Source organism: Mauremys reevesii, linkage group 1 (assembly GCF_016161935.1).
Source record: "Mauremys reevesii isolate NIE-2019 linkage group 1, ASM1616193v1, whole genome shotgun sequence".
Taxonomy (NCBI): Eukaryota; Metazoa; Chordata; order Testudines; family Geoemydidae; genus Mauremys; species Mauremys reevesii.
In genome coordinates, this window is record NC_052623.1 from 103,746,752 (window position 1) to 103,774,504 (window position 27,753).

The window sequence follows — 27,753 nt, forward strand, 5'->3', positions numbered from 1 at the left end:
ACCCCATTGTGTTAGGCACTGTACAAACACAGAACAAAAGACGGTCCCTGCCCCCAAAGATCTTACAATCTATATATAAGATAAGAGACAACAGATGGCTACCGACAGACGGGGAAGTACAAGGAAAGAATGAGACAGTACTGGTCAGCATGGTAGAGAGTACTCTCAGCACACCAGCAGCTTAGCTGTTGCCAAGTTCTTTGCAGGCATCACAGCAAAGGAGAATTTTGAGGAAGGATTTGAAGGTGGTGACTGTTTTAGCACAACTGATTTCTTCTTAGTAGTGTTCTTAATTATGTCATCAGAGAAGAACTGGCTTTTCTATCAGCTTTAGTTTGGAAGGACAGCTATTGGTTAGTGTGAAGACAGGGCACCAGGCTTGTTCTGCTCTAAGTGGAGTCTCTTTCACAAGTTTTATACTGTTCTCAGCAGAGATAATATTTGCCAATTTACTTTTATTGACATTGGGACAGATTCACTGGTATGCTCCGGCTGCTTTGTGTTGCTCCTGTGATGCAAAGCAGCTGTAAACCTGGTTTAACTTAGGCCAGGTTGATGGCTGTTTTGTATCACTGGAACAGCGCAAAGCAGCTGGATCATGCCAGCTGATCTAGCCTTTTGGTGAACCATTATAAATTATTTGTTTTATTCATGATCTCTAAACATGACTGTATTTGAAGCCAAAGCCTGTAGGAATATTGAGTGGATCATATCCATTAAAGAAAACGTTTATATTCTAAAATAAGCATCTGTGGAATTAGAGGTTTCTTGGGCTAAAGGTTTTCCAAGGTGAAATGAAATTATGCATATTAGCCATATATGTTTGTTTATATGGAACTCCTTTAGATACAGTATAATTTTTGCTGCCTTACCCTATTGTCAAATATATTAAATGGAATTATTAAATGTTCAAATTTAAAAATGCTAATTTTTAGATGGCTTTACTATGTTGCCAAAAAAGGGCACAGCACTTATTGTAAATACAGTTTGCTGTAGCAGTGTTTTCTTCCAGTTTACTGAGATAATTTCAGTGGCATGAAATATAAGTGATTTTGGTAAACTTGATGTAATTGTCTGTGATTTATCGATTGGACATATTCTGGGTCTTTTGAGGGTATGACTGGATGCAAGATAACAAAATCTCCATTGTTTTCCTTTTATTTAAAATATAATGTATAGTTGAGATCGTTTGTTGCATAAATAGCATTTTACATGTTTGAAGCACTCTACAAATGTTAATCAATATTATATTATTGTATAAATGGTTTTTTTACTACCTTTTTATTAAACTCTACTGTTACTGAACTCTAAGGTCCTTGTAGCAGAATACAACATTCAGCAGTTTGTGGTAATGTTTTTTTAACAGGGAGTGATAGCCCGATTAGAGTGAATGCAAGAGAGCACAGTCAGCATTATTCCTGTTACTAACTTTGTTTCATAACTCAGCTCGTTTGTCCTTATGTAGAAAAATTCTCTTATTAAAAAAAATGCCGTGATGATTTTTCCCCCTTAAGTCTTTCAGGATAACCACAATGGAATGTAAGTGTGAAATCAGTCCTCTGATTAGTAATAGATTGAGGGGAAACATGACAGAACTTGCAAAGTTTGACTGGACTTTGAGATGTAACACCTAAGAATTAATTACTGCTTCATATTAATCAAGATAACAATGCAAAACCCTTCATTAAGAGCACAGGGAAAGTTCTTCCTTGGTCCTTGGAGAGGATATTATATGCAAGCCCTGTGGTGTGGGTTGCAAAGTGTCACTAGAATTTATATGCTTTACTTGTCTAATTGCAGTAAATGTAGCATGTCCAGATAGATTTAAAAGTTGGATGGGTGTTTGTTACTTGCTGGAAATCACTTGAAACCTCACTACTCAGAGGCAGCTGTTCACAGGTCCTTCACCTCTCCCCAGAGATGCCTAGAAGACTCTGTTGTTGGACCCTGTATTTTATGGCAGAAGCAGTAAACATGACAGGTTGTTTGGGAGCCATCTGTTTTTAAATGGTTTCTGCTTGGTATGCAGCAATGAACTTGAGATCAGTGTTCTGTCCGTCTTCATGGTAACAGTCTTATTTGGTGTCACAACAGGTGGAAGTTGATGGGATGAAACTAAATGTGACCAGTGAGTGGAACCTGGCTTCACCCTTATCGTCTGTCACCATTGATGGCACTCAGAGGACTATACAGGTAAATTCACTGACACATTATTTGTGGAACTGAAATGACTGCACCCCTTCAGATCTAAAAACACTATATATCTGTAGGGATACTAAATTTGGTGTACAACAGAAAAATACAGTGTTGTTCTAACATAGTCTTTCTCCCTCCATTTAACAAGCCTGGAGCTTTATTGAGATCGATTTCTAGAGAAAATATTTGAGAAGATGACATGTCAGAATACCCTTTATATTAGAGACAATATCACACCTTTCAAATATCTCACATTTCAAGGGACCTCACTCATTTTAGTCTGAGATTTACCGGTGTTTCTCACAATTGTAGTGTCTCCTCACTTCTGTTGTTGAAATAAGAAATATATATGTATTAAAGGAACAAATACAAAGCCATTGCTGCATGAATAATTATGTATCCCTCATTTGAGTCTTTCCAGATTGAAAGGCAAGGACCGCATCTTTCCTGAATTGTTGTTTTTTATTAATGTATATCAGTTTCTTGCTTTAAAGAAGAACAAGAAGAAAAAAGCAACACCCTCACCTCCACAAAGCTAAAGAATAGTTCATGAATTGCATCAAATTCTAAAGTATCCCTGTGAAAGTGTTTAAAAAAAAAAGAAATTGCATTGCCATTTTATATTAACTGTTTTTCAATTTTTCTCAGGGTAAGGTGGTTCAGAATTTTCATAGGCTATATCTACACTACCACTTATGTTGCTCAGGGCTGTGAAAAGTCACCTACCTGAGCGACATAAATTACTCCAACCTAAGGATCAGCGTAGACAGCGCGAGAGCTTCTTCCAACAACATAGCTATCGCCACACGTTGCGGGTGGATTAATTAAGCCAAGAGTAGCTATACTAGAGCAGTGGTTCTCAACCAGTGGCACGCGTACCCCTGGGGTACACAGAGGGCTTCCAGGGGGTACATCAGCTCATCTAGATATTTGCCTAGTTTTATAACAGGCTACATACAAACTATTAGAGAAGTCAGTACAAACTAAAATTTCATACAATGACTTTTATACTGCTCTATATATTATACACTGAAATGTAAGTACAATATTTATATTCCAGTCGATTTATTTTATAATTATATGGCAAAAATGAGAAAGTCAGCAATTTTCAGTAATAGTGTGGCTGTGACACTTCGGTATTTTTATGTCTGATTTTGTAAGCAAGTACTTCTCAAGTGAGGTGAAAGTTGGGGTTACACAAGACAAATCAGTCTCCTGAAAGGGGTACAGTAGTCTGGAAAGGTTGAGAAACCCTGCACTAGAGAGCATGCAACTGCGCCACTGTAAGCACTCTTCTGTAGCCAGGATCCCATTTACTAAATAGCCATTTTATTAATAAGATCAGGGTGTCTGCACACCCTCCAAGTTATAGGAAAGAGATTAAGATTCTGAAACCCTGGAATTACTTGAAAAATAGTATAAATGTATCAATGATTCAGCATTTTTTTAAAATTACTGCTGAACATGTACATTATGTTTTTCATTTTTGTTCATGGCAAATGCCACACCGATGAGCTTTTCCGTGTGACTGAATTTGAACGACTTCAGTTTTGGGCAACAGAAACTGTTGTATCTTTTAAGGATGGTACGAGTGGGAAATGAGTGACATTCTCACTGTATGCCCAGGCAAATATATACAAATGGGGCTTTCTAGCGCATTTGTGTTCTTTAGGGACTATTCAAAGTTTTCTTGCAGGGTCGGTGTGGCTGGACATCATCCTCAACTTTTACTTACATGCTCCACTCTCAGAATTTACCTGCTTCCATCTAAAGAAAATCTTTAGGTTTAGATTTAAAGCCTGCTCACTTTACTAATCTTCAACAAGCCCTATATATTTATAAAAAAATAAGAGATGTTCAGAAGAAACCCACCATATTTGGTGTGCATACATGCATGTTTTCAGATGAGTTTCCATCAAAACTAATGGGAAGTACATAAGGATATATTACAGCAGTATACAGCATTAGGAAGCTTTTATTGTTGCTGACTAATAGTAGGTAGATTGATTATATACCAAACACATGATATTTGAACTTGCATCTTTGTTTAATTCCCAAAGCACAGAATGTTGCCATAGCTGGACACGTTTACTGCTAGGTGGTTGAGCCCGGTAATGGGGTCATTGAATTGCTGGAATACAGTTATCATATGTAATGCATGCAGGGGTCACTCCAGCTGCTGTACAACAATTGTTTCTCTTTGAGATATCTGTAAACCTCTGTATTGTTCAGAAATCCTGTAGCTTGAAAGGTTATGAATGCTGTGATTGTTTATATATGTAAAATTATGGTTACAATGTGATTAACCCTTGATATCTGCTCATTGGAATCCAAATTGGATTTTTTGTTATGTTTCTCTAGACTTGTTCCTCTGCAAGGACCAGATTAGACTAGCATGTTCCTATGGGTCCATTTGTCCCCAAGAGCATTTGATCCCAGAGTCTTAGTGTATCTTCCTTCAGCAAGTCTTCGCCCTAGAGCCATTTAAGCAACTAACATAAATGAATCGAATAATTCCAGCTGTGCTTTATTAATTTTCAGACATTCTAATTTCTCTTCATAGTTGGTTTCATTCATCTAAATTTGTTTAACTAGTATATTCTTTGTGAACATTACATTTCTTTGAAGATTGATTTATGTACCTAGGGCTTGATCCTGAAAGGTGCTGAGTGTTCTGATCCCAATCCAGCAAAGCCCTTAAGCATGTAAGGAGTAAAGAAGGAAATTATTTTCAAATGTTTTGTTTTAAAATGTATTTATGCAAATTGTAGTCTAGATATTCAAATTGTTGTATATCTGTCACCTGCTTAAAATAAGTAATTAGACACATGAGTCTATTTTCATTCATCTGTTAAAGGATCTTGGCTCAAAATGTGTAAATAAAGGAAGTACCGGTCTAAGCAAAGAGTGGATCAGTGACATGGGTGGGTACCAGAAAATACCGTGATCCCGCAAAGTTGAAATCCGTGGATTCCTGTTCTTAAAATTAACTGTGCTTAAGTGATTTGTTGGATAGGAGCCAGAGTACTAAGCACCTTGCTGACAAAATCTCAAAAATAAAATATTGCTGAGAGTTCAATGACTGCCCCCAACCATAGATTTATTTTATTGGTGCAGTATCTCAAAACAGTTTTGCTTATTATAGATTATGTATTATTTGGGTTTCAGACCCTAAATACAGGAACTGCAAAACATTTTTGTTTGTTTAAGCAGTAGATGAGTTTGGAAAGATTTAGTGAGTGCGGTGCATGAAGACTGATTGATGTCTTCCAGTAAAACACAGCTACTGTACACTGTTGCTTTCTGCAGGGTCATTTTACTATTATCTCTATGAAAGAGAAATATTGTGTATGCTCCCACTTCTTTTTCTTAGATGAGAGAGGAGGCCTGGCTTTTCTCAGAGCTTGTAGGATCACCCTATGTTTTCACATTTACTCTGTAATTCCACAATCATCACAGCCAAAGGAGCTCATCAGTGTTACTCCAGACATGATGAGAGGGGTTGCTACTGAGTAGCTGATTTTCATTGCCTCACTTGTCACCTGTTCTTGGCAATTGAAGCAAATACAAGTGATCTCTCAAATACCTCATTTAAAAAACAAAAAAACACTACAACACCCCTCTCCAGTCTTCCATCCCCCAAAAGAAAAAAACATATCAGTGAGTTTTGCTGAAGTATGCAGTGTTATATTTCAGGCTTCCTTCTTTTTTAAACTCTTCATCTCAGTTGTGTGTTATTCTCTGTGCTGTCCCTTGTTATTTCCCTACCTCCAATTGTGCAAGCAGAGTGGTGGTTCAGCAATTCGTCTTCCTCCACTGCAGTCTTAGCTCTGAAACCTGATTTTATGGCTGAATAAAACAAAAGTTTTCTCTACTTCTCTTCATTAAGAGACAAAAACTTCCAGGGTTTTGCTTCCTGTACCAGGCCACCCCCTAAGTTCTTTCCTTCCCCGTGCTTCCCCTTCCCACTCATGGAGGAGCAGGCTAGGGTTGGGTATTTGACCAGTTCAAAAATAATTGGTCAATTGACCAGTCAAATATTGTCAAATAATGTCAAATGTTTTAAAGCACTAATTTATAAGAACAATAACAAAAAAGAGTAAGACTTTATGGTCTCAAATAGGCTTACCCTTTGATACTTACTCCTAATTAAAAAAAAAAGGCATTATTTTAATTCAGAAAAATGCAAAAAAGACGGTAGTTCTTCGAGATGTGTTGCTCCTATCCATTCCAGTTAGGTGTGCGCGCTGCGCGTGCACGACTCTTCGGAACATGGCATGGTATAGAAATAAAGATATACATACAAACAATGTTTGTTCTAGAAGATTCCAGCCAATCAAGATGCTCAACTTTCAATTAGTTGACCTTTTTCCCAACAGCTGGCGTTATCATGTAGTTAAAGTGAGTGATCAAGATATTTCAGTAGGTTTGCTAACAGGTGGCACCATGATGCAGTCAAAAAGACAGTCCTCTTGCCTACATCATGACATTCTTGCTGGAATATTTGACAATATTTGACCATGTTCAAATAACAGGTGTCAAGTTATATTATTTGACCCATCGATTGACCAACTTGCAAAGTCTAGAGCAGGCTAAACAGGGCAAACTAAAGATGATGTGCTCCATCTGTGAAAAATTTCTCTCAGGAGCCACATAAAGGGAGCTCAGACAGGATAATTTCAAGGCTGAGCAAAGAGAAAGAGCTCAGAGAATGGACAGATTGCTTGGGCCTCTTCATTTCCCTCTCTCTTCATTGATGCCCCGTACATCAATAAAGACTTTTCCAGAGACAGCTCCAAAAGGACAAGTGTCAATGTTCCTCTTGGCTCTCTCCAAAATGGACCAACAATGACTCTTCAGGATTGAGGCCAAAATTCCACTCCCCAATACCCAAACTTCATTGTCCTTTCCGCCACCAAAGGTGGTCTCATCCCAGGTTCTTAAGTGGGCAGTTGAGTCACAGGGCAAAGATGTCTGGCATTCTTTCAGAGGTGCCGCCATTGGGGCTGAGCAACTAACAAATATCTAAAGGCAAGGGAAAATCTTTCACCAAAACTAGAATTTGGCACGCATTTCATTTTGTCTTCAAGAGATCTTTAGAGAGGAGTGAAACATTCTTGGTAAAGGCTTAGCAAATCTGGAAACTCTACAGGGTTCTAGAACACAGATACTCTTCGAGCTCCCTAAAATTGGTGTCACAGTGACATCCCAGTCAAAACCTGCTGAAGGAGATTTTTTCTCGAGAGACCCCATAGACAGGAAGAGAGAAGTCACCCTTAAAGAGATTCTGAAGCCTCCTCATCATGCGTTAGAGTTTAGAGCCTGTATGTAAATAGTTTCACTGCATCTATAATAGCAGTAATCAAGTAGGTGCACTTGCTAACACCTGAATTATCTGCTTCAGTTTGTTAGATAATTGGTTCATCTGAGCTGGTGAAAGATTATTTTTTTTCCCCATGCAATAAAATTAATACTGTCAGCACACTATCTCATCGTTTGCAAGTGGGTGGTCTGAGACGGGACTGAGACTTCCTTTGTTTCTAAGAGCAAAGGGGAAAGGGAAGTCATTTAATAACCAGATATTAAATATTGGCTTAGATTAATCTCTTTTCTTGTGATGGTGCTCATCACAGTGGCATCCGGTAAAATGGGAGCATAATCAGATTCTGCTATTATAGCTGTGCTGACATTTCTCGTGGAGTCTACCAGAGTTGCTAAAGTTACTTTTTAAAAAGTTAGTCTTGCATATGCATATGGTCAGCAAGAAAGACAAACATGTAATCTCTGATACAGAGACTGAAAAAGTACCGGATATCTTTCACCACCATGTCAGAGGTCTCTAGCCATAAGGCTACCTTAGCAATGTCAGAAAGGTCTCCAGAGGTCATGACTGATCTAATAATGGGTCAGCAGCTAGTTTGCAATCACTCTATCTTATGGCTGACTCAACTTCCATGTTGATGATATGTATGGATTGTGTGGTAGGGAGGGAGCTGGGGAATCCAAATTACCAAAGACCATAAGGTTATAAATCACTGTTGCCTTATAAATGACCATCTTGACCAAGAAGGAATTAAGGACACCAAACGACCTGTACTCTTAATACATTAGGAAAAGGAATGGCCATTCCTCTCTTCCTAGAAGGAAGAGTTAATTACTCTGCTCACCCAGTCCCTATAGACTTGGTTTGCCTTTTTAATGAGCTAAGTCTCCTGCAATAAGTTCACATCTGCAGTCACCTTTTTCAATTTAGCTCTCAGCTTCTTCATCTGACAAAAGCCTTTACTATCCAAAAGGTTAATTTAAAAGTATTAGCTATCACAATACCATAGCATCATAATTTTCTTCAGAGGAGTTTCAAATCCTAGTGACTCAGAATACTTTGTATGAATGGTTGTAAGGAAAAAGTTCACACCAAAAGAATATTTATACTCAAGTATTACATCATAAGAGAGCTTCTCTCCTGACACACACATTCTCCAGTGTGAGGATGGGTTGTTAGATGGGTTGGGATCTGAGTTACTACAGAGAATTCTTTCCTGGGTGCTGGCTGGTGAGTCTTGCCCACATGCTCAGGGTTTAACTGATCGCCATATTTGGGGTCGGAAAGGAATTTTCCTCCAGGGCAGATTGGCAGAGGCCCTGGAGGTTTTTCGCCTTCCTCTGCAGCATGGGGCATGGGCCACTTGCTGGAGGATTCTCTGCAGCTTGAGGTCTTCAAACCACGATTTGAGGACTTCAATAACTCAGACATAGGTTAGGGGTTTCTTACAGGAGTGGGTGGGTGAGATTCTGTGGCCTGCATTGTGCAGGAGGTCAGACTAAATGATCATAATGGTCCCTTCTGACCGTAAAGTCTATGAGTCTATGAGACTATGAACAGAGAGCAGAAATAAAGATACCACAATAAAGTAAAATGCAATATGGTAATATAGGAGAAAGAAGGGGGACAGCTAAGATAGAGAGAGAATAATTTAAGAGGGTTTGTGTTCAGTCTCAACTGGGGCCATGATGATGATCATGAGGTGTAGGATTGCACGGTGGTGTATTGTCTGCACTGCATGACAGTTTAAAAATACAAGGCATCCCAGCATATGAAAATTTGTGGTAGGGTTTCCAAAGCTTGTTAACCAACTATTCTATTATGCAGTGTGGTCCCAGGATATTAGAGACAAGGTGGGTGAGGTGTAGAAGAGCTCTGGGAAAACTTGAAAGCTTCTCTCTCACTGACAGAAGTTGGTCCAGTAAAAGCTAGTAGCTCACCCATCTTGTCTCTTAAACTATTCTATTGGGATTTAACATAATAGCATGATTTAGAGAAAACAAAACTGCAAAGGTCATGAGGCGGGCTAATAACATTTTATCAGGAACATGCTCAAGACCCAGTAGCTAATCAAGAAGACTTTGCTAAACTGTTTAACCAAACAAGTAAAAATTGACTAATTAATTATGTGCACTATTTATGGGCATTAACTACCATAACCAGTTCATTAGGGACTGTTGAAAAGGGGAAATTTACCTAATATTACGAATAATTGGCTAAATGGTATTGTCCCCAGTGCATAACAGAGGCTATTGTAAATTGGCAATGAATTAAATGGTGTACGCAAATTCCACTTAGTACAGTTCATAATTTGGGGTCAGTGACATCGCATCCTAATCGAGACACATGTTCTTCCAAACAGTTGTTCTCAGCGTTGGGTTCTGTGTAGATTTCTTTTACAGTGCTTGTACTGATATTAGATCCTGAGACTGCAATATTTGATAAGTTGGTTACTGTCCATCCAGAAGGTTATCTGGAAGACTGCATCTACAGGGAACGAATACATCTACCTCAGCTACAGGTGTACCTACAATATTTCCCAAAGCTGAAGTCAGCTTTGGCATTAGCAAATAGGAAGATACATGAATGGTATATCTTAGCACAGGTTGGGATATACCACTATGCCTGACTGGTTTGGAATGTGATATCCAAAACAGAGATAAGGAAAGGTACAGAACAACAAGTTAAGGAACCAATGAGTTAGATCTTAGGTGACGGAGAAAGTGCTTTTTAACTTGTAAGCAGTCATGACATAAAGAGGTAGTTTTGGGGTGTATCTTCAAAGTGCACGTTGTGTGTAAGATAAGACTTGCTTCCTGGGATAAGGGTATGTGCATCTCTTTTGGTTATTGTACTGTTTTGTCTTTAGACAATAAATCTGGCTAAACTTTGGCTGGGCTGTTGAACATTTTTAATTATGAACCACAAGTGTAGTCAATCAGTTGGCTGTACATATTAACATTTCAACTCTGAAGTGTCAGGAGGCAAGGCTGGGTGGCCCACCTCCTGGGATTCAGATTCCCCAAGCGCACACAACTTGCTGAATAAGTTCCTGTGGCTCTAATCTGCAGTAATTTATGCAATTTCCTCCTCTGCACTGTGGAACTCTTACCAGCTCTTCCAGGCACAGCCCTGGTTAGGCAAGTTCCTTAATGCAAGTCTTCTGCAGGGAACAGAGGTAGGAAAGGCATGTGTGGAGTCAAGGGGCTTCTTCACAGACGTTTATTGCCTCCAGCAGATCTCTGAGGTCCATGTGGATCTTGGGGGGCGGGGGTGTATTTTCAGGGTGTCCAGGTGGGGAAGAAAACTGGGAAGGAAGAAATTTGGGGAAATTTTGCAAATTTTAAAATACTGATTTTTTCCATTCCTCTATTTTAGAAATAAATCACATGTAGGTATAGCCCATATTTTCATAGGTTAAATTATCTAAAGTGTGTACTAATTTTGAGTGAATCAGTGTTTGGGTTCCCAACATGATAAACCAGAGCTTTTTTTGGCATCTCTGAAAATCAGTTCCTTAGTGTGTCAAGTTGGTAAACACATCGATCCACGCTAAAGTAATGGCCGCTTTTTAAAATTTTTTTGCTGCGGTATTTAAAATGTGTTCAGAGTATTCACATGGGTTGTGATATTACTGTAATTATTTTTAGGTACTTTTTGTGTGTTTTTATTCTGTATATTTTAATACATTTTACCCCACTGTTTTTGCCTTGGTGCCATATTTACATATTTTAAAAAACCCAAGTTCTCTTCATCTTACCTTGAGCAAATGAAGTAGTTTTCAGTATCACAAGATATTTGTTTGCTAGGCTTTAATATCTTTTTTCTTGTTAGTGAATATTCGTTTTGACTCGACACATTAGCTGTTCATTTTTAAGCAAAGCAACTGCTATTGGTCTGTTTCAGTTTCTTTGTTTGCAGTCATTTCTTCTCTCCACCTGCTCACAGCAGGTAATCTGCAGATCCAAGAGTATCTGAACACTTCTGGCAAATACCTTGAGATCTTCTTCCGTTCTAATCCTATCTGTATTGGTGTGGTGTGTCTGCCTCTCTCTCTCATACTTTGTATTTTGGGGGGAGTTTTCTTTTCCTCACCCCTCTTTTATAGCTTGTTTCTCAATTTCATTTTTATCTAAAGGTACTTATCCATTGCAGGCTTGAGTACTTAGCTGATTGTAACCCTACTGCATCATACACTGAATAGCTCATTGATATCCAACTAAGTGGAACTAATTTTCTATGGCAAAGCAGAAGAATTTGGAGTAGTGTCACACAAACCTCTTGTAATTTAGTGGGAAACACCAGACTGAATTGATTCCTTGTGAAATGATTGCATTATTGCATATAATCATGCAGATATGTGTGATTGCACCCATGTCTGTACTTATATGTAGATATATGCACATGGATTTACACTTCCTAGTTATATACTTTGTTTATACAGATCATATCCTGAATGTACATGTTATATTTATGTGTAAATATAAATATATACATACAGCATAATATACACAAAACCACATGTACATAATATTAATCATTGTATGTGAATTTGATAGCTTTTAGAATTTAAATGTTTTTTAAAGTTAATTCATATTTTCTACAATTTTGAGTTTAGCTGTCTGCCACCTGAGTTCACATGAAAAAAAATGATAGTTTTAAATGGGATTTTGTTAACTTAGAATCTCTCAACCTGTATTAATTTAATCAAAAAGAATATAAATTATTTTAAAAAATCCTATGATTCACACATATAACATAATGTTACAATTTTCACAGGAAAAAAATATATTATTTAGGCTTTGTGAAAACGGTAGAAATATACTTTGCATGTATTATCTTCTGCTTCAGACCTCTAAGTACATGTTTTGCAAATTACTTTAAAAAAGGTTTTTACATGTTGCAGGTATTAGCTGTTCTTTCTGGTTACTTGCATTTGATTACTTCCCTGTTATCACACATAATATGAAACCATGTATTAGAATGTATAGTTCATGTAAATATACAAATTAGAATACGTGGAGACTGGTATATTCTTTTTCTAAAAAGGTAGAAAATAAGAGAAACTGTTAACCATCTTCTTTCATTTTCCTGAAAACATCAATTGCATTTACAGATCTCAGTAACAAGCCCACCAGTAGAACAGAAATAACTCCTTTCGATGTGCTTTAAAAAAAATCTAATCACATTTAACAGCTGAGATTTATTTACAACTGTAATTTGAAACATTAATTATGATAATGTGCTGACTTCTTTTGTAATATGGTGTTCAAAAGCCTGGCAGTTTTCTTTTTGGTCTTGGTAACATATGGTTGATTTGGAGAATCTATCCACTTTTTTTTTTTTTTTAAATATGCCCAGAAGGAAAATTTCTTTTTCCCCCTCTGTTGTTTTTTTTTAATTTTCCTCTCCTTCCCCCACCCTGACTTTTTTCTCCTCACTCTGTTAATTTGAGGGATGGATTTTAATGCTTACAGTGAACTCTTGATACTATTGAAGACTGAGTGCTGTACCACATATTGGATACAGTGTAAGCAGGTGCCATGGGGACTTATCGTACTGCGATGCTTATGCCCTTTCAACGATAACAGGCTAAGGAAGAGGGTATTTATCTTCTTAGCACTGATACTGTAGTGATGGAAGACAACTTTTTGGGTATAAATATGTATTTGGTTTTAGGTTGTAGATTCTAATCTACATGTTTCTGAATTTATTTTCTAGATGACTCAACAGTTATCACATGAACAAGCATTTTAGTTACTTGAAAGTGTGGTGAAGTCCTTGCTTTCTTTGGATCTGATTTTGCAAATCTCCTAGCATGCAAGGAGATCTTACATGTGAGTAGTCTCATTGGAAACAAAAGGACTGCTCATATGAGTAAAGACAACCTGCATGAGGAGAGGTTTCCAGGATCTGATCCATAGCTATTAAAACCCACAAGTCCATTCACCATACAAAGCTATTGCTTTGAAAGTGTTTAAAGGAAAAACAGAAACAGTTTTTTTGTTTTGCTTTGTATTCCTCTATGAAATGAGTGATGGGGAGATTAGCCAAAAAAATGGAAATTTTATCAGGCTATGAAATTATTGTTAATGGCCTCTTCAAGGGGATAAAAGGGCAGCACAGTAAGTGACAGCACTCTAATGAAGGCGAGGGCATTCCAGGAAAAAAAGAAATTAAGTCCCTTATGTTTTATTGTTTTGTTTTTTTTTTCAACTTGCCATTTTCTGACAGCTTATCAAGTGGTCAGTACTTGTTTGTTTTGGCATACAGTTCATTCATTGTAGACTGTCGGTACTTTGTTCTTCTTTGCAGTTTCCAAAACCTGATTGTGTTTATCCTAGACTGTGGGAAAAGTGTATATTCCTGTTTCCTTTATAAAAGTAAACGTCAGGTTTTGTATGAAATTTTATTTCCCATATTTTCCATTTTCCATTAATCATTATTGTTGAAATATGTCAGGCCTTGGCACATCCTTCTTTGTTTTCATATGATTGTACAGATTGCAGTGTCAGTATATGACCTGTTAGTAAAAAAAAATAAATTAAAAAATGCAAATTTAGACTGTGGTAGGAAAGCTATTGCTTTTATATATATATATATATATATATATAGCTGCAAAACATGCCACATTGTCAGAAAAGGGACAGCATTTAACTTAGTACTACGGTTGTGTAACATTTTGTCACTTCATTGTAACTGTCTTTAAAATCTGAAAGTACTAATGTTAGTTTGCATTTTATACCTATCCTTGTAATATATTGTATATGCTTCCATACATACCGACACACAGGGCATATTGTATAGATATTTATATCTCTTTAAATTTAGAGCTATACTGTGTATTTACACTTTTTGACTTTGTTCTTCATTCAGCAAAGCTCTTAACCACATATGCTGTGTGAGGGCCTATGCATACAGTAATTTGACAGCTGTGAGAAAAAATAGAGATATCACAGAGCAAATCAGAGAATTAGTATTCTGACAGTATAATTTATATTAAATAGTACAGCTAATTGCATTAAATATTATCTTCTGTAAGTCAGACAGAGGAGTACATATTCACTTATTTTACAGGTAAATTTGAAAAGTTAAGTCAAAACGCTTCTTCCCATGAAAATGCTTTAGAAATATAGTGTAAAATATATCAGTTTGGTCTAGTGTAGAATTTCTCTGTGAAACATGTGTGCTGTGAACAGCTTTTGAACTGAAGGAGGAAAAGACTCAAAAGGAGCAGTAACTTCTTTACAACCGTATCTGCTCTAACCCCTCAGACAGAGACCAACACCTACAAAATCTCCATCAAGCATTCTCAAAACTACAATACCCGCACGAGGAAATAAGGAAACAGATCAACAGAGCCAGATGTGTACCCAGAAGCCTCCTACTGCAAGACAAACCCAAGAAAGAAACCAACAGGACTCCAATGGCCATCACATACAGTCCCCAGCAAAAACCCCTCCAACGCATCATCAGGGATCTGCAACCCATCCTGGACAATGATCCCACACTTTCACAGGCCTTGGGTGGCAGGCCAGTCCTCGCCCACAGACAACCTGCCAACCTGAAGCATATTCTCACCAGTAACTGCACACTGCACCATAGTAACTCTAACTCAGGAACCAATCCATGCAACAAACCTTGATGCCAACTCTGCCCACATATCTACACCAGCCACACCATCACCGGCTCATTCACCTGCATGTCCACCAATGTAATATATGCCATCATATGCCAGCAATGCCCCTCTGCTATGTACATCCGCCAAACTGGACAGTCTCTGCGGAAAAGGATAAATGGACATAAATTAGATATTAGGAATGGCAATATACAAAAACCTGTAGGAGAACACTTCAACCTCCCTGGCCACACAATAGCAGACCTTAAGGTGGCCATCCTGCAGCAAAAAAACTTCAGGACCAGACTTCAAAGAGAAACTGCTGAGCTTCAGTTCATCTGCAAATTTGACACCATCAGCTCAGGATTAAACAAAGACAGCCTCCTTTTGAAAACTTCCAGTGAAGGATCTTTCACAACTTCCCTATGTCATCTGTTTCACTGTTGTAGTGTTCTTGCATATCATAACGTCCATCTCTCTGAAAACACACACGTTCTTCATTGTACGTAGACACATTTGTTTTCAGTACTCTTCAAAGTAAATTTGTTAGAATCTGTTAAAGCAAAAACTAGCATTTGAGCTTAAGTATGAATCAACTTCTTAGCACTGAAGCTCTTAAATACATTTTTACATTATGCTTATTTTGTGCATATGTAATATATGTACCGACATTTTGGTTATTTCCTGCAGACCTTACAAGAAGAAAATAGCACTGCTTCAACTTACTGAGAAAGCTCCTAATTAGTTTTTACACCTGTTTCTTTCAGTGCCTCTCTCGAGATGCAGCTGGAAACATAAGCATTCAGTTTCTGGGCACAGTGGTAAGTATTCAAGATTTACTATACTACATTATGTTTGTATTGAAATATAACAACAAAAAATAGGCAGTTGATAATGACTGCACACACACCTGTGTTCATGAATTTTGTCAGTATCTGTTTTAGCTTGTGTTTGCTTCAAAGTATAGGATACATAAAATCCCCATTCCAGGTATTTCAAAGTGGATGGAAGCAGAGCTATCTTTCAGTGAATGCTACAAAATGTTTACATTCCACATTTCACTTGATATGAGTCTAACTTTTTGGCCCCTAAAAGGGTAAGGTATAAATGAAGATAAACTTGTAAAACATAGGAGATTTTAAGCTTGTAATCTATTGGAATATATTCAGATGAAATGGACTGAAATCTGATTTCTCTCCTCCCACTCCCTGCTCATCCACTGGTGTTCTGTACATCTTTGTCTGAGCCCAGGGTCAATTTCTTTCACTCTATACTGCTCATCCTCAAGGCATTGTAGTAGCCATCCTCCCAGCTAAGGAGGACTAGATGAGAATAGCTCTTTTAATGGGCAATGCAAAGCGCTGCCTCCATCCTCATTGTCTCACTCTACCCTGAGGAGCTGAGAGCTATTTCCACAGCTCTCCCTCAGTTCTTGCTGGCCTGCAGAACAATAGACTAAGAATCATGGCCAGGTCTCTACCATGGGAGAACTAAGCAATCGGACAGATCTTTTGCCTCTTTTGTGTATCTTGGGTACTCATGTAAGATGGAAAAACAAAATTGTGTGTTAAGTGATAGATGCTTCTAAGTCTACATACTCTATATCAAAATGGTATCTTAATTCTTATCGAAACGGTATCTTAATTCTGTCAGTCATGTGGTTAAAGTGATACTTAAAGGGCTCTAATTGTATTTTTCCAAGTTAATTCTAAACTTAAAGCTTTGAACAGATTTAAAAAAAAAAGTAAACTGCTGTAATAACTTCTGCTCGAGGATTGTGCTTTTACTTAGGTCTCATTCATTACCAGCCACATTATTGGTGCTTAACAATCAGTGAACACTGCCCTATTTATGATGTTGGGCTTTGGCACTGGTCAAGGGTGACCAGATGTCCCGATTTTATAGGGACAGTCCCGATTTTTGGGTCTTTTTCCTATTACCCCCCAACCCTGTCCCAATTTTTCACATTTGCTGTCTGGTCACCCTATACTGGTCACTTGCTTTGCAGGAAAGGCTGCTGTTACATGGCTGGTCTGATAGTCTCACAGCAGGAAAAAATAATTATTGAGACTCTTGCATAAGAATACTAACACATCTTGGTCAGTTAATAGTAAAAAGTCAAAATAGGGTTTAATCAAAACCGTATTTCTCAGCATCACCAAACTTTGGAAGGTACTGGTCAATTCTATGACTAGTGAGGTTTTTGTTTTTTTTTTTTTAAGTGGGATGCAAGTGTGTGTTTTTATTATTAATTACTATTATTATTAATTTGTATTGTGGTAATTCCAGGAACCCCAGTGTTACAACAGTACCTCATTGTGCTATGGGCTGTACAAATACACAAGAAAAAGGCAGTCCGTACCCTAGAAAGCTTACAGTCTTGATACGCTTTTAGCTTTAAGACATTGAAAGTAAAACAAATAGGATCTTACAGTCGTTTGTTTAATTCTCTATTGCTGATGATTACTATCTTAACTAAAACTAATATTGATTAGCTCACACTGCTTTATCGAATCTGCATCTGTTCAGAAAACCTAATAATTATTTAATGAAAAAGGTAAAAAAAAACCAGAATATGTTTTTGGAGTGGGGGAGAAGAGAAGAAGAGCACTTAGTGTGCACTGTCAGGCACTTAATGTAGATGATGTAATACAGACTAGTCTTAACATGTTTCTTGTTGGTTGAACCTAAAGAGAGAATTGTAATCAGTAGATTAGAAAAATAGTAACGGAGACAAACCTTTTTCTAAGTCTGTTTTCTAAGCTACGTGTAAGATCTTTTCAGTATTTGGAAGCAGAATTGATAATTCCTTGCAACAGAAGAGGTTATGTTGAAGGGATGCAGGGTTAGGTAAGAGAATTCTGGATGTTCTCTCCTTTTCAGATTGGCTCTTTGCTCTGACTTCCCTTCTCCCTCAAAGTCCTCCCCATTGCTTGTCTCACTCTCCCTGGTGTCTCTGCTCCTCTCCATTCTGCTCTCCTTATCACCTTCCTTCCCCACGCCTTTGCTATTGTTAACTAATCCCCTCCTGCCTCCCCTGCACCCCAACCTACTACTCAATAGAGGGGGAGAGATTAAAAAAATCAGAACTTCCATGCTGTTTGTCAGCTGTCACTCTGAGCTATATTTCATCGCTTTCCTCTACCATGTATCTGAGTTTCTCTTCAGATTACAAGCTTTGGGCCAAGAACAGCATCCTCCTGTGTATTGATGCAGCATCTAGCACAGGGGGAAGGGCTGATATGGATTAGTGCTTTTGGAGAATTGCTGTCATATCAATAATAATAACTAATAAAAATATAACTCCAAAGCTAGAAAAGAGGACCCCTTTCTCCACTCTTAGAACCTCTTTTTGGGAACTCCAGTAAGTATGCACTACCATGCCCATTACTAACAGACAGAAGGCTAGTCAATGCATTATAAGGTTGGCAGTGCGGTTTTTCCCCTCATAACACTAAAGCAGAGGCCGGCAACCTTTCAGAAGTGATGTGCCGAGTCTTCATTTATTCACTCTAATTTAAGGTTTTGTGTGCCAGTCATACATTTTAACGTTTTTAGAAGATCTCTTTCTTTAAATCTATAATATATAACTAAACTATTGTTGTAAGTAAATTAAATAAGGTTTTTCAAATGTTTAAGAAGCTTCATTTAAAATTAAATTAAAATGCAGAGCCCCTGGACTGATGGCCAGGACAGGGCAGTGTGAGTGCCACTGAAAATCAGCTCGTGTGCTGCCTTCGGCACGTGTGCCATAGGTTGCCTACCCCTGCACTAAATGCTTGAAAGAAATATTTGGTGATATGATATTTAGATTTCTCAGTATTCTGCTTGCATATGCTATACATCACTGTAGAAATTGGTTAGAAAAACAATTTATATTTTATTTTAATATTTTCTGTTGAGAGAAGAAAAACTAGCTTCAAGCATTCTCAGTTTCATACGTATGCAAATTCATCATGAGTTTCAATGCTGACAAGCAGCGTGGTGCTACTTAGCACATGCCCCATATACCTTTTCATCAGCACATGTTTTTAGAACCAGCTAATTGGGAGCACAGTTATCCAACTTGTCATGAGGGCATCAGCTTAGATAAAATAATTCACTTTATTTCCTGACATTAGACAGCAAAAGCAGTTTTGCTACTGGTTTCTGATAAGAAATGAGTCTCAACTTCATTGAGCTGGCTGACAGACACTGAAGAGAAGCCGAGAATGCTTCTCTATTAGAAACCTCTTTGGCATCCCATATAGTTAGTTAACAGACGGGGGAATGTACACTTCAACAGAAAGACTTGCAATTAAATAAAAAGCTTTAATATGAATATTAAAGCATAATGTATAGTAAACTTGTGAAGATTTTCTGTTAAGTAGCAGCAAAGGTATTTGTTTCTGCTGTTTTAAAATGAAAATGGAAAAAGTCATGCTACTGTTTCCAAATGAAGTAGGGATCATGAGTTTGAATTCCACAGTGTTGACATAATTCAGAGGTTTTATGTGGGTCTTTAGTAATGTTTCCTGTTCCTGGACACGACTAGAAATTCTTTGGGATTCTCTCTTCTGTTAGTTCATAGTAGCATTAGACAGTTTATGTGTTGCTGTTACTAGCAGGAGTAGTATAGCAGGAACACTGAGGAGCCTTAGTCCAGACTGGGGCCCCATTGTGCTAGGTGCTGTACAAACACGGAATGAAAAAGGCCTGAAAAGCTTAAAATATAAGTATAAAACAAGAAACAATAGATGGATACAGACAGATGGAGGGAGTACAAGGAAACCAGGAGTCAACTCTTTCTCAATTGTCTCACAAGACATTGTTTCTACTTTTTATCCAATAAATCGAAGATTTTCAAAAATAGGAGATCTAAAGTTAGGCTCCTAACCCCTTATTTAGGGTATGCCTGAAATCAAAAAGTGCTCAGCACCAATTATCTTCTGCTGACGTCAGTCAGAGCTGTTGGCTTCTGAGTACTTTTGAAAGCAGGCAGGGCCATAAATATATAGGTATCTAGCTTTAAGTTCTTCTTCTTGAAAATCTTGGCAGAGATTATTACCTCACATAACTTTTGATATCCTATGTTACAACCCAAACATTGTATCCCACATGCTCTTGGGGCTGGGCAGAGTTTAGGCATCATCTCTGTCTCTGGACCTCTAGGCACATACTCCAGGTGCAGACACTGTGTCTTATACCCTTCTTGGCAGGGGCAATCCAGTTGCCCAGGCCCTGAAATTAGTGCTGGTTCTCCCAAGCCTCCCCGGCAGCTGGTGCACTCTCTCAGAGTTCCACCAAAACTTTTGACCCTCTGGTTTACTGTCTCTTTCTTCTGGGACAATGGGACAGGGTAAACAAGTAACACAGAGACTCTGTAGAGGAATTTTTAAACACGGGTGCTTTTGCTCATAGAGAACGCACAAGAGCGAAATCTACAGATCTGTGGAAAAAGAACACAACTGGCACACAAATCCCTTCTCCGGTGTCTCACCACCTTTGGGGGTTGGCTGTCCTTTTAGGGGTCCCAGTACCCCCTCCTGTACCATCACTCCCTCCTTTTCAGCCTCAGGGTCTCTCTATCTCCCCTGCAAAAATTTCCCCTTAGATTGTTCAGAACCAGTGGTAACAAGGTTTCCCCACATGTCCATTTTTAACAGCAGCTCATAACAGCTTTTTCTCTGTTCCTTCTTTTCTGCTAGGGAGTTTCCATTGCTCCGCCTCCAACCCTACCCCCTGCAGGCAATCTGGGAAAACCAGCTTCCTTTAACATCCTGATTGTTCTATCAGGGTTGAGTTGTTCAATGTTAGCGATTTTTTGATTGTCTTGTACTGACTTCCAGACAGGGTTTGTGATATGCCTGATCAATCTTTGCTAGCAAATAGCTGCTTCAATACACATTGCTGGTTTGATTTTACGAACTCTATGTATAACTCTGTCAGAATTCATAAGTTTTACATAGACAAATTCACCAAACCATCACATTCTGTTACCTGGTTTATTGAATACTTTGTCATTTTGTGGACCTACAGTAAATCTGTGAACTAGTTATAAATTACAGCTAGGAATACAAGAACATTCTCTTCAGTTTGTTTTTCCTGGTAATGGACTTTCATTAATATGTGCTCACTTCTCAGACACCCTTCCTGTACCATTGCCAATGCTTATAAATTGCTTGAAAATTCTAAAGTCGACAATGTGTAGTCAGTTTCTTTCCTCTGTCTTCTCCCTCTGGCATCCTTGCATGGTAAAATTAAATTGCGGTAGAGAATGTGAAGCTTCCACTGTATGACATTGTGACTCAGGTTGCAATGGCAAATGTTTAATAACCTGCTTCTTTCACCATTACAGATCAGTCCAATTCTGAACATGCTTGTTTTTCAATATATAGCACTACTGAAACTTTAGCTATGAAGGCCTGTATGGACTTTCAAAAGCAATTTTGAAGCCTGTAAAAGCTACAGATATTATATCTAATGGGATGACAGTATTAATAGCACAGAAAAAAGTCTCACATTTTAATCTTGCAAACTCTACTCTGGTTTTCCACAGTTCTTTTTTTTGTTTGTTTTCACAAAGTACCTCTCATTGAGTTCTGCCCCCATCAAGAGTCAAAGTTTGCTCTTCCAGAGTAAGCAGTAGGTATGGTCTCTAGAGTCTGAAGATCACTCGGGATCCTTGCTAATCTGAACTGAATTTATCTGAAGTCATAGCAATCATGGGAATCACCCTTTTCCTTTACCCTGGCTCCAGAGCACCTGGCAGCATTGCTCCAGTGTGACTTCTGGCAGGGGAGTTAAACAGTGCAGAAGGGATTCCAGGGGAAAGTTAATAATTGCCTCAGGAAATGTTATTTTTTTGTGCATTCCTTTTGAATATGATGATGAGCATCCTCTGGCCTACTGTCTCTCCACAGAATGACCCTGGATGCTGCTGAGGGCAGGGAGTGATCTTCACACAGAGATTTCCCTTTCAGTCACATTGAAAAGTGTAATAACACATTAAGATATACATTGGAGTTGGGATTTCTAAATGTGCTTAAGTAATTTCAGAATACAAGTCTCCCTGAATGTCAATTGGACTTTGTTTCTAAGTCACTTAGACACTTTTAAAAATCCCAGCTGGAATTTCAAAAAAAAGTAAATAAAAATGGGGTTTTTTTGCATTTAGTTGTCTTTGCTTAAAAAAAAAAAATTCACAAGAAATTATTTCTGTTTATTAGCTATAATATTTCAATAGTCCCAGTTAGTCTTTGAAGTTCATGCCTCAGAGATGGGCAAGTTGCCAGGTTTGTTGCTGCAGTTGACTCCTGAAAAGTTAGGTTACCGATGCAAAGCAGTACGTCTCTTTGGATTGGGATGACTATCTTCTGTAGTGGCCAAAATAAATAAATAAAATAACATTTTAGGCCAAGATTTTAATAAATGGGTTTACTGCAGTTAGGTACCTAAAGTCTTATTTAGGCTACTGAATAAGTGGCCTGACTTAAAAGTGCTGAGCACTGATTAGCTCCCATTGGTTTCAGTTGGGTGGAGCTGCTAGGTGGCCAGTGCTCTTTGAAAATCAGGCCACTTGCTTAGGTACCTAAATAAGGGCTTAAGAACCTAAGTAGCACCCAATTATTTAAATCTTGGCCAGTGTTTTTAAAGGAAAGCTTAACATCCAATGAGACTATGCAATGATGGCATTTGTAGGGTGGATTGCACTGTAGTACTCGAATATCTCAAATGATACCATTTGCCTTCCAGAAAAATGAACAGGACTTTGTAACTTCTTCTGTATTTTGCTTGAAAAATTTAAACTCCCTCTTATTCAGCTTGTTGGTACTTTCTGCAGCAAGAACAAGGGTTTGGACTTGGTGGCTGCTTGAAGGATAGGTTAACAAGTTGCCAAAGGTAGTTCAATTATTTTCCTGTGGGTGGATTAAGACCTACAAATAGTGATTGAATACTGCCATCTTAAGATGATTACATCATGGTGAATGTTCAGCCTTTCTTTTCTGAGGAAGATTCCTGCTGCCAAAAAAACAAACATATGTGTAGCCTGCATTTTTTAAACAGCTTTTTGATGGCTGCAGTTTTGGCATTTACCCAAGAGCTGTTTAGGAGATATTAATTTATATGGCTGAGAAGCTTAACTAGGGATCTTAATGAAACAAAGGCATGATGAAGTTAGTAAAGCTAATTTAAGTCTCAGAATGTACATTTTAAATTAAGTTTTTATTGATAATAAATATACTTTGTTTCTCATTAGTCTTCTAAGCTTCAGTGATAATATCTGTAAAATAAACATGTTTTACCAAGATTTAACATTAAGAATGCTATTAATATGACCCTTGGTACAGCAGCACAATTAGATTTCAAAGTGAGCATTTAAGATGTAACAGCGATTAATGACAACCATCGAAAACAATTTTGAACTCCATCGGTTTAACTCAGGAGGGTAAACTTAATATGATAATATATCTAGTTGAATTGTATCAGCTTAGCAGGAAAGTATGCAAATATGTGACCCTTACCTAGCATCTAAATGGATGCTGTGCTGATAGATTTATCAGTTCCATTAAAGAACTTTAGGGAACTTTGGAATTTCAGCAATTGTTCCCTTGGAGGCTGAAAACCAAACCTGATCTCATACTGGGACCATTCTGGTCTGCATATTTCCATAATTTGCCTTTGCTACTAATATGACAGCAAGACGCAAATAACTGTTTCTAATAATATCAAATAGAGTTGTGGAGGACAGCATTTTAATGTAGTAAAAGACCTCCCCGTGGGGTTGTTATTGCCATTGTAGAACAGCAGTTACACAGTTGCAACAATAGTCTGTTAATTGATTCGTTTAATTAGCAAGAGATGAAGCTTGTGCTCCATCTTGTCTTCTGATATCATGGGGGCAGCTACAGAAAGAATTCTTTGCATTTGTCATACTTTATACTCAGGTATAAGTACACTTAATGAAAAGTTCCAAATGCACTTTTCTGCAGAGGCAAAGTTTGAATGTTTTATGAATTTAAAGCTTTCTCTTATGATTTTTATGATTTAAGAACTGCTTCACCCTTGGAGTCTAGGAATAGAATTTATGACAAAGCATTGATGTATTAGAAGTGGGAATTTGTAATTCAGATTTGCTTGCATTTCTAACCTAAATATTCAAGTCTAAGAATTATAGGAATAGTGGATCATTCTAGTAACAGTTCACTAGATTTAGTCTGGAAGAAATAAGGTCAGATTAGTGAAACTGGCCATCTGTCTTGTGCCAGCTTTTTAGTTGTATTTTTATTTCCCCTTTGAATAGACAATGAATTTACATGAGCACATGGTATAGTCGGTAGCATGTGTGAGAAAAGAGATTCTCTTTGGGCTTGATTATAAATAAGGATATGATACAGTGTTTGCTTCTGGGAAATAACTTTTTATTCAGTGTGTTTTAAAGGCATTTAAAATAAAATAAGTATATTTCGTTTTAATTTGATTTTCCTTTCCTCTTAGCTTAGTTTTGTCTTCTGTTCAAGGTTATTCTTCCTTATGGAGGGAAAATATTTCTAAGAACAAGACACACTTCTTGTTAAATGCTAATTAAAAAAATGAAGGTTACATTGGCTTACTTCCATTGTCATAATACTGACCTAAAATAAAGGCGCTCTTATAAGTCTAAAGTAAATCACAATAGGGAATGAAAAATTCATCCATTCTTCCAAGATTTAAGAGATGCCTCATCCTGTTTTTTATAACACTGTTACTAGTGGGTGCTGTGACACAGGAGATGCCATCAAGTTAGGGAGCACTGTGCAGCTTGTTGTAACTCAATGTAGCAAAGGGATAGTGTGCTATTGAATGGGCCGTCTTTTTGAGGGACTGTAAATGAAGAACCGGCTCGCTTACAATCATTAATGTTCCCATGGCAATTTACACAAGCCCCATAGCACTTTGCATTCTCAGTGTCTTGGCCAAATTCCACTTTGTGTAATTACCTTCTGTCTACATAAATTCCCACCGCAGTTTCAGCTGTATTTGTTATTCTATACTTCCTGTCCTAAACAGTTGTTGTGCTGCTGTGCACTGTTAACAGGTGCTGTGGCTGTATTTCAAGTGTGAGTGAAGTGATTCCTGTACACTTCTTTAATGAATTTTTTGCTCCCATTGCCATAGTCTGGGTATGTGACATAAAACAAGACACTAAATTAAAGCAGTCACAACAGACAGCACAAATAGCCTAACTTCTCAATTTCACTAGCCCATCATAAAGAGAATCTTCCAAGGGATCATCTATAGGCAGACAAATCTTTGACCAGAAAGCTTAACCTTGAACAATATGCTACGAAGGTCAGTAGACTTGGGTTCTGCTGGACTACTAGAAGGAGTGAAGTAGACAGGAACCTTTCTGTGAAAACACTGCTTCCATATCTCAATAGTGTGTATATCAAGGGGCTATGAGCTGAACTGTCTCTAGTGATCGCTACCATTGCAATTGGGAAAGGTACATAGGAAGAGAGGCCATCTCTAAAGTAGCCACATCCCAAATCTTAAATCAAACTGAAAACCTTGCATCGGACCTTGAAGCAGATGGGAAATCAGTGCAGAACTCTGAATACAGCTGTAATGTGGCTGTGTACTCCTTTAGAGCAGCTCTAAAATTCATCCATTTCTACAGTTCAAACCCTTGTCCATACTTGGTTGTCTCTCACCTTGACTATTACAGCCGCTGCCGCCTCCTCCTTTGTTGGTTTCATCTCAGCTCTGCTGCTGCTAAAATAATCTCTTCCTGCTGCTCTGATTTATGTCTCTTCTCTCTGAATTGGCTCACTGCCTTCTATGTGAAGTTCAGTTTTGTCTTCCTTTTCAAGGCCTTGCATTACTTTACCTGTTTGACTTCTAAACGTCCTTTTGTTCAATCTTTCTTCCATGCTTGTCTCCACAGCTAGTTCCATCATACCTTGGTGCTCAGACTCTCACTTTTCTTGTGTGCCAGTCCAACCTCTTTCTCTTCCTCCAAGTTTCTTTTAGAAACATACTTTTTCTCAGAGGGGTTATCACTGATGGTCTCTTCAAGATATCGTCTTTGATCTGAGTTTACACCATCACCAGCTGGCTTATGTGCTCATTGTATCATTCTCCCTCAGGTCCCTCTGATGGGGCTGTGAAAAAAGGAGCAGGAAAAAAATCAATAAAGAGAAGATGAAAAATTGAGCAGTTTGGATGGAGCAAAGGGTAATGAATTAAAAGATGGTGGCAGAGAAATAGGCAGGAGCTTGGTTGGGCTGCACATTGAAGGCATGGACAAGGAGCATAGATTTGATGTAAAAGGTGAGGGAAAGCCTTTGAAGGGAATGGACATGGTAAGGTAAGGTAGATAGTCGTCTGTGGCAGCATTTAAGAGAAATGGAAACGTAAGGAATGACAAGGTGAGAGGCCAGAGAGGAGTTTGTAGTAATCAAGGTGAGAAATAATCAGTGCCAGAAAAACTGTGTGAGAGGGTGGGTAGAGGGGGGAATAGAAAGAAAGAAATGTTTGGAATTGTTGTAGAAATGTATTGAGAGAGTCAGTATGAAGGGAGAAGGAGAGGGCACTGTGGTTCTGAGTGGAGAAATGGACTGGACAGTGAAATTGCCAATGTCCCCTTATGATATAATTGTGGACACAGAAGAGCAAAACTAATGGCTCTAAATTTTCTCTTCACCACAGCAAAATATATTTTAAACTACATTTTCATTGCTGTAAGAGGTCTCTCAAGAACCTCTGTTTCTCCGAAGAGCAGCCAATCTGCCTACCCTGCAGCAAATACGTACTGGCACAAGTAGGCAATCCACCTCTTCAGTTTATTCTTTCCATTTAATACTTATAGCCGTTGACCCTCAGAAGTAAATGGCTACGGAGGAGGTGAAGGGCAGAGCAGTTGTGGTAGGTCCTGTAGAGCACAGGAAGTATCACACTTGTGTGACGGTCTTTCAAATGCCAGTCCTTAGTTTTGGCAAGATGCCATATTTGCAGCATGCACAGGAAGTATTAGCATAGCAAATTGTGTTATGAGCAACAGAACCACAACAAGGTCCTTCCTGTGTCTGGTGGTGGTTTGATTTGGGAGGAGGAGAGAGGTCAGGACAATGGGGATGGAAGGGGAAAGTCCACACTGTTGTAATAACAGTGAAAACAAATTGTCCAGGTGCCCAAGTGCTTCAGTGCAAAGGATATGGTAAAATCTTGCTGGAGTACAGCAAGATTCCATCAGTGCTGTGAAGTCCAGTTTCTACTAATGCCATCCTGGCCCACCTGGCTCCCCCTGTCACTTCATTCCAATCCATCTTAAAGAGTCATTTTTTCTGCAATACTCCCACAAGCTAACTCTGAAAAATGCTTTTTTTGTGCCAATGTTATATAAGGGGGGGAGTGATATTAGAATTTTAAAATATCTAAGTTAATATCCTGTTATTGGTCTCCCAGTGCTTAAAATCCTCAGGCCAGGGCTTTTGTTTGTATCTTGCAAACACCAAGCATAATTGATGCTCAAAAAATAATGCATTATAGAAGAGTGCTGGGAATCTTCAGAGTTAGGAGATCAACAGGCTATGCAATCAAATGTAGTCTGTGCCAAAGCCAGGTCTGCACCACTCTTTGACAAGGGTGAAGGAGA

General features: G+C 38.2%; 1 protein-coding gene across 6 annotated transcripts in view; it reads left to right on the forward strand.

Annotated features, from left to right (window-relative positions):
• The window catches only part of PCCA (propionyl-CoA carboxylase subunit alpha), a 414,132-nt gene that overhangs the window by 328,360 nt on the left and 58,019 nt on the right, over nt 1-27,753 (forward strand). For 5 of the 6 annotated variants that reach the window (XM_039502573.1, XM_039502605.1, XM_039502597.1 and 2 more), the window contains 2 exons: nt 2,095-2,193; nt 15,905-15,958. In XM_039502573.1, the coding sequence (XP_039358507.1) occupies nt 2,095-2,193; nt 15,905-15,958 (153 nt within the window). The remainder of the gene's footprint in view (nt 1-2,094; nt 2,194-15,904; nt 15,959-27,753) is intronic. The other variant, XM_039502579.1, reaches the window with a different exon arrangement.